Source organism: Oenanthe melanoleuca, chromosome 3 (assembly GCF_029582105.1).
Source record: "Oenanthe melanoleuca isolate GR-GAL-2019-014 chromosome 3, OMel1.0, whole genome shotgun sequence".
Classification (NCBI taxonomy): domain Eukaryota; kingdom Metazoa; phylum Chordata; class Aves; order Passeriformes; family Muscicapidae; genus Oenanthe; species Oenanthe melanoleuca.
The window spans coordinates 67865584-67878882 of record NC_079336.1 but is presented as its reverse complement, the minus strand read 5'-3'; the positions used below and the strand labels follow the sequence as shown (position 1 = coordinate 67878882).

General features: G+C 34.9%; 1 protein-coding gene across 3 annotated transcripts in view; it reads right to left on the bottom strand.

The window, feature by feature from the left end:
• The window catches only part of SIPA1L2 (signal induced proliferation associated 1 like 2), a 122673-nt gene that overhangs the window by 35019 nt on the left and 74355 nt on the right, over positions 1-13299 (bottom strand). For all 3 annotated transcript variants that reach the window (XM_056487126.1, XM_056487124.1, XM_056487125.1), the window contains exons 8-10: positions 12744-12901; positions 10732-11308; positions 6328-6602 (exon numbers count right to left, since the gene is read on the bottom strand). In XM_056487126.1, coding sequence (XP_056343101.1) covers positions 6328-6602; positions 10732-11308; positions 12744-12901 — 1010 coding nt within the window. The remainder of the gene's footprint in view (positions 1-6327; positions 6603-10731; positions 11309-12743; positions 12902-13299) is intronic.

The window sequence follows — 13299 nt, the reverse complement described above, 5'->3', positions numbered from 1 at the left end:
GAATTTAGTAGCTTAGTTTTGCTGAGACTTAGGATGTAGTTAGTTAAGGGAAGTTTTTTCCTTCCCTGACACTGTGAAGTACCTCCTGGAGGTAATATCTCAACTCCACTGACCCCCTATATTAGTTATAGCATAAGACCAAGACACTGCATAATCCTGAACTGGTCTAAGAGAATTTTGGTCAAAAAGCCAAGACAAAAATTCCAAGTTCTGATACCTCAGAAACCTATTAACAGTAGTCACACATAATACAGAAAAATGGAAATTAAATCAATTTTACACTTTATTAATATCATACTAATTTCATACCAGAACAGATGTATGAGATTGCTTACAGCAACCTCAGACAGGGCTGCTGCCCACCCTATCACTTTGGTTTGAGGGAAATGATGACTCTCTGACAGTCCCTCCATGGAGCTAAAGAGATGAAGCTGCCAATCCCTCCTGCTTGAAGATAAACTCATTGTCCTTCTGATCTTTATTACTATTCAGTTTTTAAAATGAACCTTTGTGTTGGTGAGCTGACAAGCAATTCAGAGGCCTCCTGAAGAGCCTCTACATCTGTACTGTTATGTGAAAAACAGAAATACAGACTGTATTACAGAACTAGATGATCTTTAAGGTCCTTTCTAAGCTACAACATTCTATGGTTCTAATATTATTCCATGATTTGAGAGAAGAAGAAAAGAAAAGAAAAAAGAAGTCTGGAACTCTTCTTTGCACCTCTCCTTAGAGACAAACAGTGCTTTGCCAGGCATTTAGGGTATTTTTTTCTGCTCAACTGTAACAACTGTACACATAATTAACTTTAGCAATTATAATTAACCCCTACTATAAGTTCATTCATAACTCAGTAAGAAAAAAATCAATACTTTATTCGTACAAGAAACACAATTAAGCATTTTCTACCATTTGATTTTGTTTTTTGGGTAGAGAGGATTAACTTTTGCAAGCAGTACAGCTTCCAATTAGTGCAATTACATTTTCTTATTGATAGTTCTTTCAGTTACTTATATAAAACATCAGAATCTAGACATTTCAGATATTTTCAGCCTTCTTAGATTAGTAGCAGGGGTGGTAATTAAAAGGTTTAGTATATCCAAATTCTACTTTTACAACCAAACATTCAGTTTCAGGTTTTGCTGCTTCAGCCTGCCTCGCGTGATGTTACACTTGGCTTCTTTCCAGTTTAGGTGGTTTAATTTATTAAATAAGTAAATAATTATTAAGAATCTGAAGGCCCTATCCCACCAGCTTATGGCAAACACCCCTGAGACAATAACAGAACTCCATCACACAGTAGCCTCTTCCCTTTCCTAAAAGCATTTCCCAAACATTCTATACTCTGCTGGTTATCTGATACTTTCTAAAAGCCCCAGAAAGACAATTCTTCCAAAGAAATCATAATCATTCAAGGGGAACAAGCTTCAGGACTAGAAAATAAGTCATTACATCTATTTTATTTGTAAGAAGGAGTTTTCAGGGTTCAAAAGAATAAAACAACCTCAGAAGGATTGCAGTAATACTTAAAAATGGCCCACAGGCAGTTTCAGTCATAGTTACTAAAGTATTTCCATTTTCTAAACTACCTACAACAGCAGAAAAAGAGTCTCTTGCTTGTTCAGACAAACAGTGGAAACTACTGCTCCTCAGCTCTCCAGCTTCTGTTTATAGCCAGCCCTGGAAATTTTGCTTTCTAAAGTTCTAAAGTTCTGTTCACTTTCTAAATTTCCTAGAAATTGTTTCTTCATCAGTTCTCATATAAAATGGTAGTTGAACTAAGACAAACACATAGGTAAAATGTAGTAAAAAAGAATCTAGCAAAATCTACAGTTTAAAATAGATTTAGAAGTGCTTGAATTCCTTGATTGGATTTGGCTGATTAAGGATATAGTGTCCTTGAACACTGCTGTAACACCACCAGTGAAAGCAAATCAGAACAAGCACCATTATTGTGTTCAAATGCACACAATCCCTAATCAACAATTCTGAAGGGACAGACTTAGCACAGAAACAAATATGACACAAGTATATTTATTCAGATCTGAAAACAATGGCCAACATATTTGTTCTAATATTACTTTGTCATCTAAAGAATTCATGCTTTAAATAGCAATTTCTTCTTTCTATCTAAATATCAACCTGATGCCACACAATTAATTTTGATTTCTGCACCAATTTGTGCATGATTATTTAATTGCTTGAGCAAACTGAAAACAGCAGGAGCTTTGTCTCAAGTTCATTAATTTTACAGGATAGTAAATGAAAGGCCTTATTCCATGATTATTTTTGCATATACCATTGCCAAGACTTCAGTAGAAGGATCTACATTAAGTAATGGAAGACATTTATTGAGCAGAATTTTCCTCTGTAATTTCCTAATCACACTGTAACATGCCTTTGTAAGCACCTTCAACATACAAATAGTTTATTTTCATGCTGAAATAAATGAATACAAGACAGTTTGCAGGAAAAAAATCCTTGTTAATAGGTTATTGCTAATAGTTTATTCTCAGTGGGTGTACACTTCGTTTTGTTGCTTTTCTTTTAAAATGCTGGATTGAAGATTATTTGTGGGTAAGCTAACAGACAAAAAAAATCAAGTCAAGAATTTGATTAAAGATCTCCACTTTGGCTGATGATTTTTCAAGGGACTGCTTTGGAAACACCCCTGCACACCTGAAACTCATTTTCAGTGGAAGGATATAATTCCCAAGATACTCCATGGCACTCATGTCCAATCTGTGTAAATTCACAAAGAATCTGATCCCAGCAAGGAACCAGTGACAGTAACCAACCAAGAGAAATTCCTCATTGCTTTGTATTCATAAAACCCAGCAGACAAAGCTAAGCAGAAACTAGTCTTTCAAGAAGTGGAAATCAGCTGATCATCTCAGAAAATAAAAGGCATTAATAAAGCTATACATTTGGATTTTTCTCATGAAACTCAGCTTTTTTTTCCCCTAAAATTATATTTATATGCTTGTAAATGTATGTACATTTTTAATGCAACCGATCCTTTTAGAAACAAAGATGAATGTATTTTTCTATCTATGCACTGTGGGCAAAATCTGAATTTGAAACCCTAGACTATGGCATTTAAGTAAAAAAAAAAATACAAACAAAAAACTAAAACAGAAAACTGAAACAAGAGAACAAACTACCAGTGTGTACTCCAAGAAACCAGGTTAAAACACAGAGAAGAAAAGCCATCCCAACTGCCAGAAGATCATATAAACTGTAGGATGAGTCAAACTTTCAAGGGACTTATTTCAGCCTCCAAATGTACTTTCCTACCTATGTCAGATAGTCTGGTGCATCACTTCTTAGCAGAAAACCTCTAAAACCAGCTGTGAATAAAAGCAATAAGTACTGGAGCTAAGCTTACTCCTGCTTTTTAACCATCATTTTCCTAGACACTTGTAAAGTGTGGGTCAAGGATGGATGGACCCCCAAATATGACAAAAATATCTGTATGTCTGCTTTGAGTGTTATTTGATAATTATTACAGCTACTTGATACAAAATTTTTCCTCCTGACAAGCTGTCACACCTGCCTTAAATGTTTATAGGAGGTATGTGCTTGCAATCACTCACAGAGGTTTGATTCTATCCTGTTCCACCATGCATGGACCCTCCAAGGACAGGAACATTCCTTGTCAAGCGAAGGTGAAATGGATTTTAGTTCTCCAGATACTCCTGTTTTAGATCCAAAACTACTACCTGTAAATTTCTGAGTGAACCTGATAGCAGAGTACAAGAGAGACATGAACATATGGAGCAAGTCCAGCAAAGGATCAAAGATGATTTAAGGGATAAGAACATCTGAAACACGAGGAGAGACTGAGAGTGCTGGTATCATTCAGCCAGGGAAAGAGAAGGCTCAGGAGGGATTTTATCAATGTGTTTAAAATATCTAATGGGGTGATTAAGGAAAAAAGATGACAGACTAAGAATTGTATCCAGTGAAAACACAGGAGTGAAGGTGCAAAAGTGAAGTACAGGAAGTTCCATGTGAGTACACATAAAAACTTTTCTTACTGAAAGGGGGATTGCATACCAAAACTGAAATACTGAATTTTTTAATCTCCATCCTTGGAGATACAAAAAGCCCAGTGAACATGTCCATGAGTAATCTGCTCTGGCTGACCTTGCTTTGAGCAATGGGGTTGGACTCAACAACCTGCCAAGCTCCTTCCCAACCTCAGCCATTCTCTGTTTCTGTGACAAGAACCTGCAGAAGGCTAAGAGAAGCAACTGAGTAGGAGACAGGGAGATGGATTTCCACAAGTTTTAAATAGTAAGTAGCAGTGATAGGCTATCTTTTTTCCTGAAAAATAGCCTGTCCTGGGGTGACATCACCCCAGGACATATCCCAAAAAAGGATAACTTATCCCTTTCTGCCCTCTCCTCTTTTCCCTCATTTATTAATATAAAACAAAGTCAAAGATCTTATTTGCCAACTGAAATTCTCAGACTTGTCATGCAATATCTATAACTGCTTTCTCTCTGCTCTGTTTAGATTATAAACACTGCTAAAAGGCAAGCTCAAAACCCTCCAGAGACTGGACAGTCAAAACCACTAATCATATTTTTGGGAATATCTAGGGTAAAATTAGCAGGTTTTTTTGTGGGAAATTGGTATCTGAGAGAGAGACATTTCTTTTGTATACATACATACATACATACATATATATATATATATATATATATATATATATACTAGAAAGGTGAAGCTAAAAAGAACTACACATGCTTTTTCAAAATTTTAGAATAGACACATAGTTTAAAAAATTCATTTTTCTTAGTAATTAGTCACAATTTTAAAAATGATAAAAATTATAAAGAGAAGCAGTTTTTGCAGATTTTTTTCAGTGTGGTGACACTCAGTTCAAACTCCTCCTACACACAGACTTGGGTGCTATGTATCACACTGATCTGGGATTTAAACACTTTATCTCTAGAAGAAGATTTATATCAAAGACAATATAAGCAGTTCATACAGTATGTATTTTTCTATCAGGGCCTATAAAATACACATTTTTACCTTCAATATAAAAGGATCAGCTCATTAGGCTCATATTCTGTAAACAGCTTGGAAATGTATACCAAACAAGCCAGTGAAAATTCATACCCAGAAGCAGATGGTGAGAATAGCAAAGCTAAGCAAAGAGAGGCTTAATTGCAAATTTCTATCCAACTAAGCAAAACGGTGTTATTCTACATTCACAGGCATTTTGTTCAGAAAGGGAGGCATCATGATGCAGGTTGGGGCAGGGGACAGCCCTTGTGTGTCATACATCAGTCCAATGACTACTTGGAGAATTGCCACCAATTAAACAGCATTCCCATACAGCTGGCATCGACTTCACAGCGCGGCACGCTACGTAAAATTTTATTGCTTGCTGTCTTGCCAAAAGCAACACATCTAATGTTTTTTTCTGTTGAATTAAAAATCAACAAGAGATTTAAAGTTGGCCTGCTACAAGAAGAGAAGTAATTAAATTTACTCTGGTACAGTTCTCATTTAAAAGGAGCCAAATTAACATTGACTAGACAAGGTGTGTGAGAAATAAAGTCACACTATTACAAAGTTTCAATTTTTTCCTACTTCTGTGCCTCATAATATTAAAAAATAGAAAAAAATATCTTTTGTTACCAAAAAAGGAACACTGATGAAAGAAAAATGCACTTCATCCCCGAAAACACTGGTACAGTCACTGTAATGATTGTTACTACAGTCTTTCCCTGAGCATGAGCATCTATTTCATGTTGCAATAAGATTTCTCTGCTTTAAATGATAAATTCATTGATGTAATTCACTATTTAATGTGAATTAGATAAATTAGATATCTGTAGAAAGTGAGTAGAACTCTAGGACTTAGTAATTCACTATTTTAATTAAATTTCAACATAAGAAAAAAAATAAAACTAATGTTTTCCAATAGTCAGGATTTGGAGAAATCTCAAAGATAGACAAGGTGTAATTTCATTAAAAGGATTCCACATTTTTAAATTCAGCATTAAAACATAAAACTCTCCCATGTAAGAAAAGAAGTAACATCAGCTTTCTGGACACATCAGTCAGGATACACTAAAGTTTGCTTCTTACCTTTTAAAGTCATATAAAAGTAAATTTTCCATTACATTTCTTGTAGGATCTTATTTTATCTTCTATAACAAGTCAATATGGGTTTTGAGGAAAAGACTGCTTTAAGACTCAACAACATTATCACCCAACATCCATCAGCGAGCCATGGCTGAAGCAGGAGCAGAGACAAAACCCCAAAGAGGTACAAAGGTTTCACTGAGAGGTGCTGCTCGTTACCTTCTGGGCGCTCCATCCTCGTGCGGCTGGATAATCACCACTTTCACTGTCACCGACGTGCGCAGCAGGTCGATCATCTGCTCGTGGGTCAGGGTTGCCACAGCCACCTTGCAGATCTCGACCAGGCGGCTCCCCTGCCGTAGCCCTGCTTTCCATGCAAATCCAAAGGGCTCCACGTCCGCCACTATCCCTTCAAAGTTCACGTGGAACCCCAGCTGGCCCAGCCCGTTTCTCCGCAGGGTCATTTCCGTGGTTTCACATCCTCTGGTCACTATCTGAGGAAGCACCAGATTGTCACATAATTGTCAGGGCACACAAACATTACAAAGTCATGTATGGCTTGATATTGAGCAACTTTAATATATTAAATTATCTTAACGTTTACATTTGAATGAAGGTTTCAGCATAAAACAAAATGAAAGAAACGTTTCATGATGCTAAAAATCTGACATGCCCAGGGCAGGCAGCTGACCCATGCCAAGTTCTTCCCCCTTGGCCAATGTTAGAACAATGCCATTTATATCTGACTGAAAACTTTACAGCTGGTTTAGTTTCAAAGCACAAAGCAAGAAAAATGCTACCCTGTCAATTACTTCCTTCTTTTCTGGCTGACTGCTGGTGTTTTTTGTTCAGCATTAAACAGTATTAAACCCAACATAACATTAGCCAAACTGAGTGAAGTGCCTCAGTTCTAGCAGCTTGTTTTCCTCCAGAAAATAGTGAAGAAGAAAATACTAATTTATTTTGCTTCATAGGCAGATTCCTAACTACCATCATATCCACATGAGGATATCACTAAAATGTGATGAGAGTTTCCAGGCCACTGGGAAACTTAGAAACAAAAAAATTACTTTCCTCATATTCAGTGAAGAGTAACTGTCATTATAAAGAGCAGCCAAAACACTTCAAATTAAGATTTTGCTAAGCAGGTTCATTTCTATATATATTGTGAAACAAGTTCTCAACAATGTTGCCTTGTAAAGGCAACAAGGTACTAAATACTACTAAAGGCAACAAATGTACTAAGGTACATTTTAAAGCAGTATTTTCTTTATAGAATACTTCTATATTAATATCTGTCACTCATCAGAAAAAACTAGAACTTGCACAAATGAGAACAAAGTGCCCACAAACCCATGAGCTATTTTAACTTTGCTGATCTGGTGTATGTTCAGGCTTTTAATTAGTGAGGTAAAGAAACACAATCAGCCCTCATTCATTAAGGGATAATCTTCTGTGAACTGTGAAATACTGAAGATATTGCAAGGATCAGATATTCTGAGAATTATTGCCCAGAAATTTTAATTCATAATCTTTCCAGTTACTTCTGAAGATGTAGGTTTCAAAGTTAAAATGTTAAAGCCATTATTGAATGTCTAAAATGTACTCTGGTGACTTTGTTTACAAAGTCAGGTTCTGGGTTTTCATAACAAAAACAAAGCAGCTATTTCCTCTGTCATTTTTCAGCTCTGAGGTTTTAGTGTCGTTTAGAAACCTTCCTTTAAAAATAGAACTTTCTATTGTGCTTATAACTCTATAGCATACTGGAAACTTTAACATACTGTTAACCTAGCTCTTTTATGACTAAATTTCAATAATAAAATAATCCTTTCATAATTTGTGAACTAGACAAATGAAAAGGAAATTTTCAGCTCTTTGTTACCTACACTTCCATCCTGTTTTTAAAATATACATTTAGTCACACAAGGAAAAGAAGAACATGCTATTGCAGTCAAGAGTCCAGCTGAAGGATGGAATTTTTTCCTTATGAAGCTACATAATATTCTTTTTGGGGGCTGACACTCCTTTATCATTATGTCACAATTATAGACTATGGCAAAATGAATGCACCAGCCAAAGTATATGGATTTCTCCAATTCAGAGCATTCAAAATCTCTTCTTCAAATTAGTTAAATACTAAAAAAAAAAGTAAAAAGAGAAGAAAGACAGAGATTCCTGCCAAAGACTCATCTATACCCAATGGGAAGTATTCCAAGAGATCTAATCCTTCCCAAGTGCATATTCCCTAAAGATAACACTGCATATTACATAGTCATGTCACATTAAACAGTGCTGCTATGTTGGTTGCAGCTTCACTTATCTCATGGCCACAAATGAACTAGGAGCTGGCTTCTCTCAATACACTTAAAACAGATAAAGTTTAAAGACAGAGACCTTCTAAGGGCTATGAAAAAAGTGAAGAGGATTTTTTTTTTTTAATATACAGAATACTAAGGAAATTTCATCAACTCAAATTCTTATCTAAAGGTCCATCCAGTGTTTCCATTTAATCTTCTATCATCCTGCCATCTTCTATTATCCTAAATCTCAAAACCACTGCTTTTCCTGCCTTCCAACACAACTCTCCAAGTTAATCCATTGTTTGCAGCTCTTTCTACTTTCTATTACTAGACACTCTCCTCCACAAATAGAAATAGGTCTAGACTGACAAGTCAAAGCTCTTTTTTCAGTCCTGGACTAATTGTTTCAATTCAAACTAAAATCATGGTATAAGCCAGATTTTTACACCTTATCTGAATCTGGATATTCAGATAGGTGTCCTTTTAACCTGCATGACTTAAATCCAGGCAATAAAGTCTAGTTATTTATTTGACAATCTCATTTAGTAATTACAATGTTCTAGTCCCTGCTTTTAAGAAATGCTCTAACTCATGACTGTAAAGGGTTAATCATCTGGTCACTGAAGATTGATATTATATCACAGTTTGAGCTTTCATGTTTAGCATCTGCTGGCACATATGGCTGTTAACCTTAGCTGCATTCTGAATCACGTGAAAGGTTTTTAAAGTATGCACATAAAGTGTGGCATCAGAACTTTAAATACTTTTTAGTGGTTCTAATGTTCTAGACCAAAGGTATATAAGCATTTAGAAAGCATTCAATTTTATAAAACAACCAGTAAATAACACCTATAAGAAGCTTTCAAAAGAGAGGAAGAAGCAGGGTAAAATAAAAAAAAGATGAGGCAAGAAACAGGGATGAAAAATGCTTTAAAACAAGTAATGATAGTTAACTTTTTTAATTAGTAGGAAAGTTGGATAGGTAGCAGGGAAAGAAAAGACAGTCATAGTTCATCGAAATAGATCCTTAAAGTTAATATTCAGGTAATCTCAGTAATAACTGATGCTAACTTTGAGGCTTAACCAATTTGTCATTATTTAACCCCCTATCTGGCCATAATAAAGAGGAAACAGTAAAGTAAACATAGATAAACATTTCATTTTGTGTTTTTAATTACCAAATCTTAAAGATCTGTCTTCAGCAACATGGGCTAATTCCAGGTTTTGCAAAACCCAGTAAGTGGAAAAAAGCAAAAAAAAATTAAAAAATTGTCACTGATGACAGCAGACGTTTTCACTAGAACTTTAAATCTTGTTTTTCATTTGTGTTAAGAAATGTATATTGTTCAGTTAACAAGACCTAATGGGAGCACTATTTTCTAGAAGGGAAATACCTAAGGGAAGTGAAACTGAAGACCTCAATTGAAAAGGATAATATAAGTGTGGCAAGAAGAGTTTAAAGACATTCAACTCTTTAAATAGTAATTGTACTTTGGAAGAAAGTTATTATATAGAGCATGATATTGAGCAATGCTAAATGAGACTGCAGTACTAGAGAGGCCCTAAAATCATCAGCTGCAATCCAACTGCTCCAGTGTGAAAACTGTAAGAGACTGATTTCAGTGCTGAGCTTTGAAATAGAAGAAAACCCTGCAACTATCGAAATCACTTAAATTAAGATCAAAGAGTGAAGTGCAACCACTAGATGCATCAGCACTTTTACCTTGCAGTTATTTTCATTTCATTTGGACTGACTGAAATAGTTACAGGGCAGTAGTACTGACATGGTCATCAAGTGCCTGAAAAACTTTATCCAGTCAACTGTTAAACCTGGCATTAGCTGGTGTACTTTTCCATACTTCCTGCACTTTCTCAGTACAAAGGAACAAATCAGCAGAACCACTTACATAAAATTTTCTGCTAATATTCTCATGGATTATTACAAAAAAAGTACTACAAACTATTTTACTCATTAAGATTTTATATATTTTTAAATTAATGGCAGTTCTACCTACAAGGATGTGATTTGAGAACAGGCTACAGCAAGAGGTGGCAAAAGCTTTTCAGTGCCGATTTCAACACTGGAACCATCCATGGCCTTAGGCAAGTAATCAGATTAATGGTATCTGAAAACTTACCCCTGAAGAATAGGTTGATAACATTTATCTTACATGCTGTTGTGAAGATTACTATTTGTAATGCTCTCTGAAAACATTCCTGAACTATAAATATAGAACATATTTAATTATATCTTAACGTGGAGACATAGACAAATAACTGTTCATAAAACAAATTGGAATTCCAGTTTAGAAACAGTACTTACTTCAAGTCTTTGAACAATTTCTCTGATGTCTTCAGTACAATTATCAGCTGCAGACAGAAGAATACATTCTCCTCTTTCATAAAATATTTTGATGCTCATTAATCCAGATGTCCATCCAATAACATCTCTGCAGGAGCAGTTAAACACAACATTTTTTGATTCCTTTTCAATCAGCATGATAAACTCATTGGAGATTCCGAGGAGACATTCAATGTCAGCAGACTGGCCGAAATCTCTGGCAATCACATTCCACATAATTGCTCCAACACTGAAGAGATGTGCATCTTTCCTTGGTTTCACTTTTTCCTTCTTTTTTGCCCCTAAAGTAATAAAGCTGAACTTGGCTGAACTGTCCACTGTAGCAGTGGTAACAAAGTTTTCTGCCAGATCTTTCAAGTATTCTTGACGTGTCCTTGTGGCCATGGCTCGAAATTTTTCTGACTTATGTGCTGCATTTTCAGCATTAATAACTTTGGCTAAAAGGAAGTCCCTAAAGACTGCAGACTTGGGGAAAGTCACTCCTTTGGGAATGGGTGGACCAAATGAGGGAACATCTTTCGATCGTGAAACACCAACACTGGAAAGAGAAAAAAAACCAAACAACCAACAAAACAATTAATTCCCTTAAAAAAAATAAAATCAGATGATAAGCAGAACTGTGATCTCTGCAATCCATTTACACAATGAAGTACAGCTTTGACATGCCAATTTGCAGACTTTTCAGACACATCAAAGAAAATTGATTGGGTTGTCTGTTTTAGAATGGCTTTCTTCTTTTAAATATATAAAGGACATTATGGAGGTATCTTACTAAAACAGAAAGTATAGAAGATAGCTTCTTAGGGTGTCAACATCTCCTTTCCTTAATGGAATAAATATCAAAGTGAATTGCAAGAAATAAATTAGAGAAGTATTTTCAAAATTATTTTTATGCAAATATATAATTTTCAGCTGTCACTCAGTTGCATCATCTTAAAACTAAGAAATGTAAAAATAGAAACAGAATTGATTTTTATCCTCAAATCTTCTCCTACAATGAAGTGTGAATTCAATGAAAAAATATTGGTGTCAAATGTGACTATAATGGAGCAGTCTCCACCTGTTTAAGCTGCCTAATCTATGCTCACAAAACTGGAAAACACAATTTTTGATCTAGATAGTTCACAGCAAAATATAAGAAAAATAGGAATATTTCCTAATTGATACAATTATACCACTAATTGACACATACATAATATATTTCAACTGAAAAAGAATTTCAAAATACTGCACACAGTCGGGACAACTATTATTTGTTTGACTAAAATAAAGTCAAATCTGGAATGACAGATAGAGTTTAGTAGTAAGAAAAATATAACTTAGGAAATGTTATGCATTAATCAACACAAAACAGTTACTGAACCAAAATCAAGTCCTAAAAGATAGTTTAAATTCTAGTAGACAGCTAAAAGACAGTAATATCAATCAATTCACAAATGTGTTTCTACTTTGGTTACACTGCTAAAGTTCATGATGCAGTGACTTAAATGTGAGAGTTAAAATCATCTGAAATTTATCATTTTTTTCCATTCTCCAAAAGTTCTCATTCATGTGCTTAAAGCCTATGACTCATCCTGCTGTCATATTGTCATATTCAGGGATTCATATAGGTTAAAGAACCTTCTGAAATACTTTAAATAACTTTCTTTCAAAAAAGGAAACATGCAATACAAATTCTAAATTAGTTTCTATTGGTGTGTCTGCAAATCTTATTTTCACTAACCTGTTATATCCCTATTTTGTGGCCATAAATCAGCCACATGGAGTTCTGCACATACCCCTTCGAGTCTACAAACTGTGCTCCATTACTCTAGATGTGTGCAAGGGAGACATTGGGGTTTCAAATTCAAAAGAAAAGCAGCAGAAATTTTAAAATTGAGCACATAATATCTATAAGTAATACAAAATTCTAGAAAACACAGTTGCATTGCAGTCTTAGTAACAAACTTAAATAGTTATAAGGCTCTACTCACCTATAACACACATTTTCAGTGCAAGGATTATGCACTTTGACAATGACAAATACATGTTGAAAGTGGGAACGAATATTTTTTGGAGTAAAAGGAAGTGCTCCTGGCTCTTGGAAGACAATGGTAACTATGTCATTTCCTATATGCCTTTTCCTTAGCAGCTAGACAAGAAACATGCATTGAAAAATTAGTTATTAAAAAATAAATCACAAATTCATCATCTAAGGGGGGGAAAAAACCAACAAACAAGCCACCAATAAAAATAAAGCATAATTTTTCAGAAATAACTTTTATTGCATCATGGATAACACATAAAGGATATCAGAACTGCAAAAATATAAGAAAAAGAAATTGGACTAAGTTCACAAAAATACTAGTGAATTTTCTCACATTCCCACACTAGTTCTCCATAGTTTCTGCTCACATATATTTTATTCTATGAGAAAAATGTATTTCTCTTATTCTTAATAATACATCACTTCAGTAATAAAAAGTGTTGCATCACTTGACACTTCTCACTATCCAGAAAACTGTATATCCATTCCCTCTTTACAGTGTA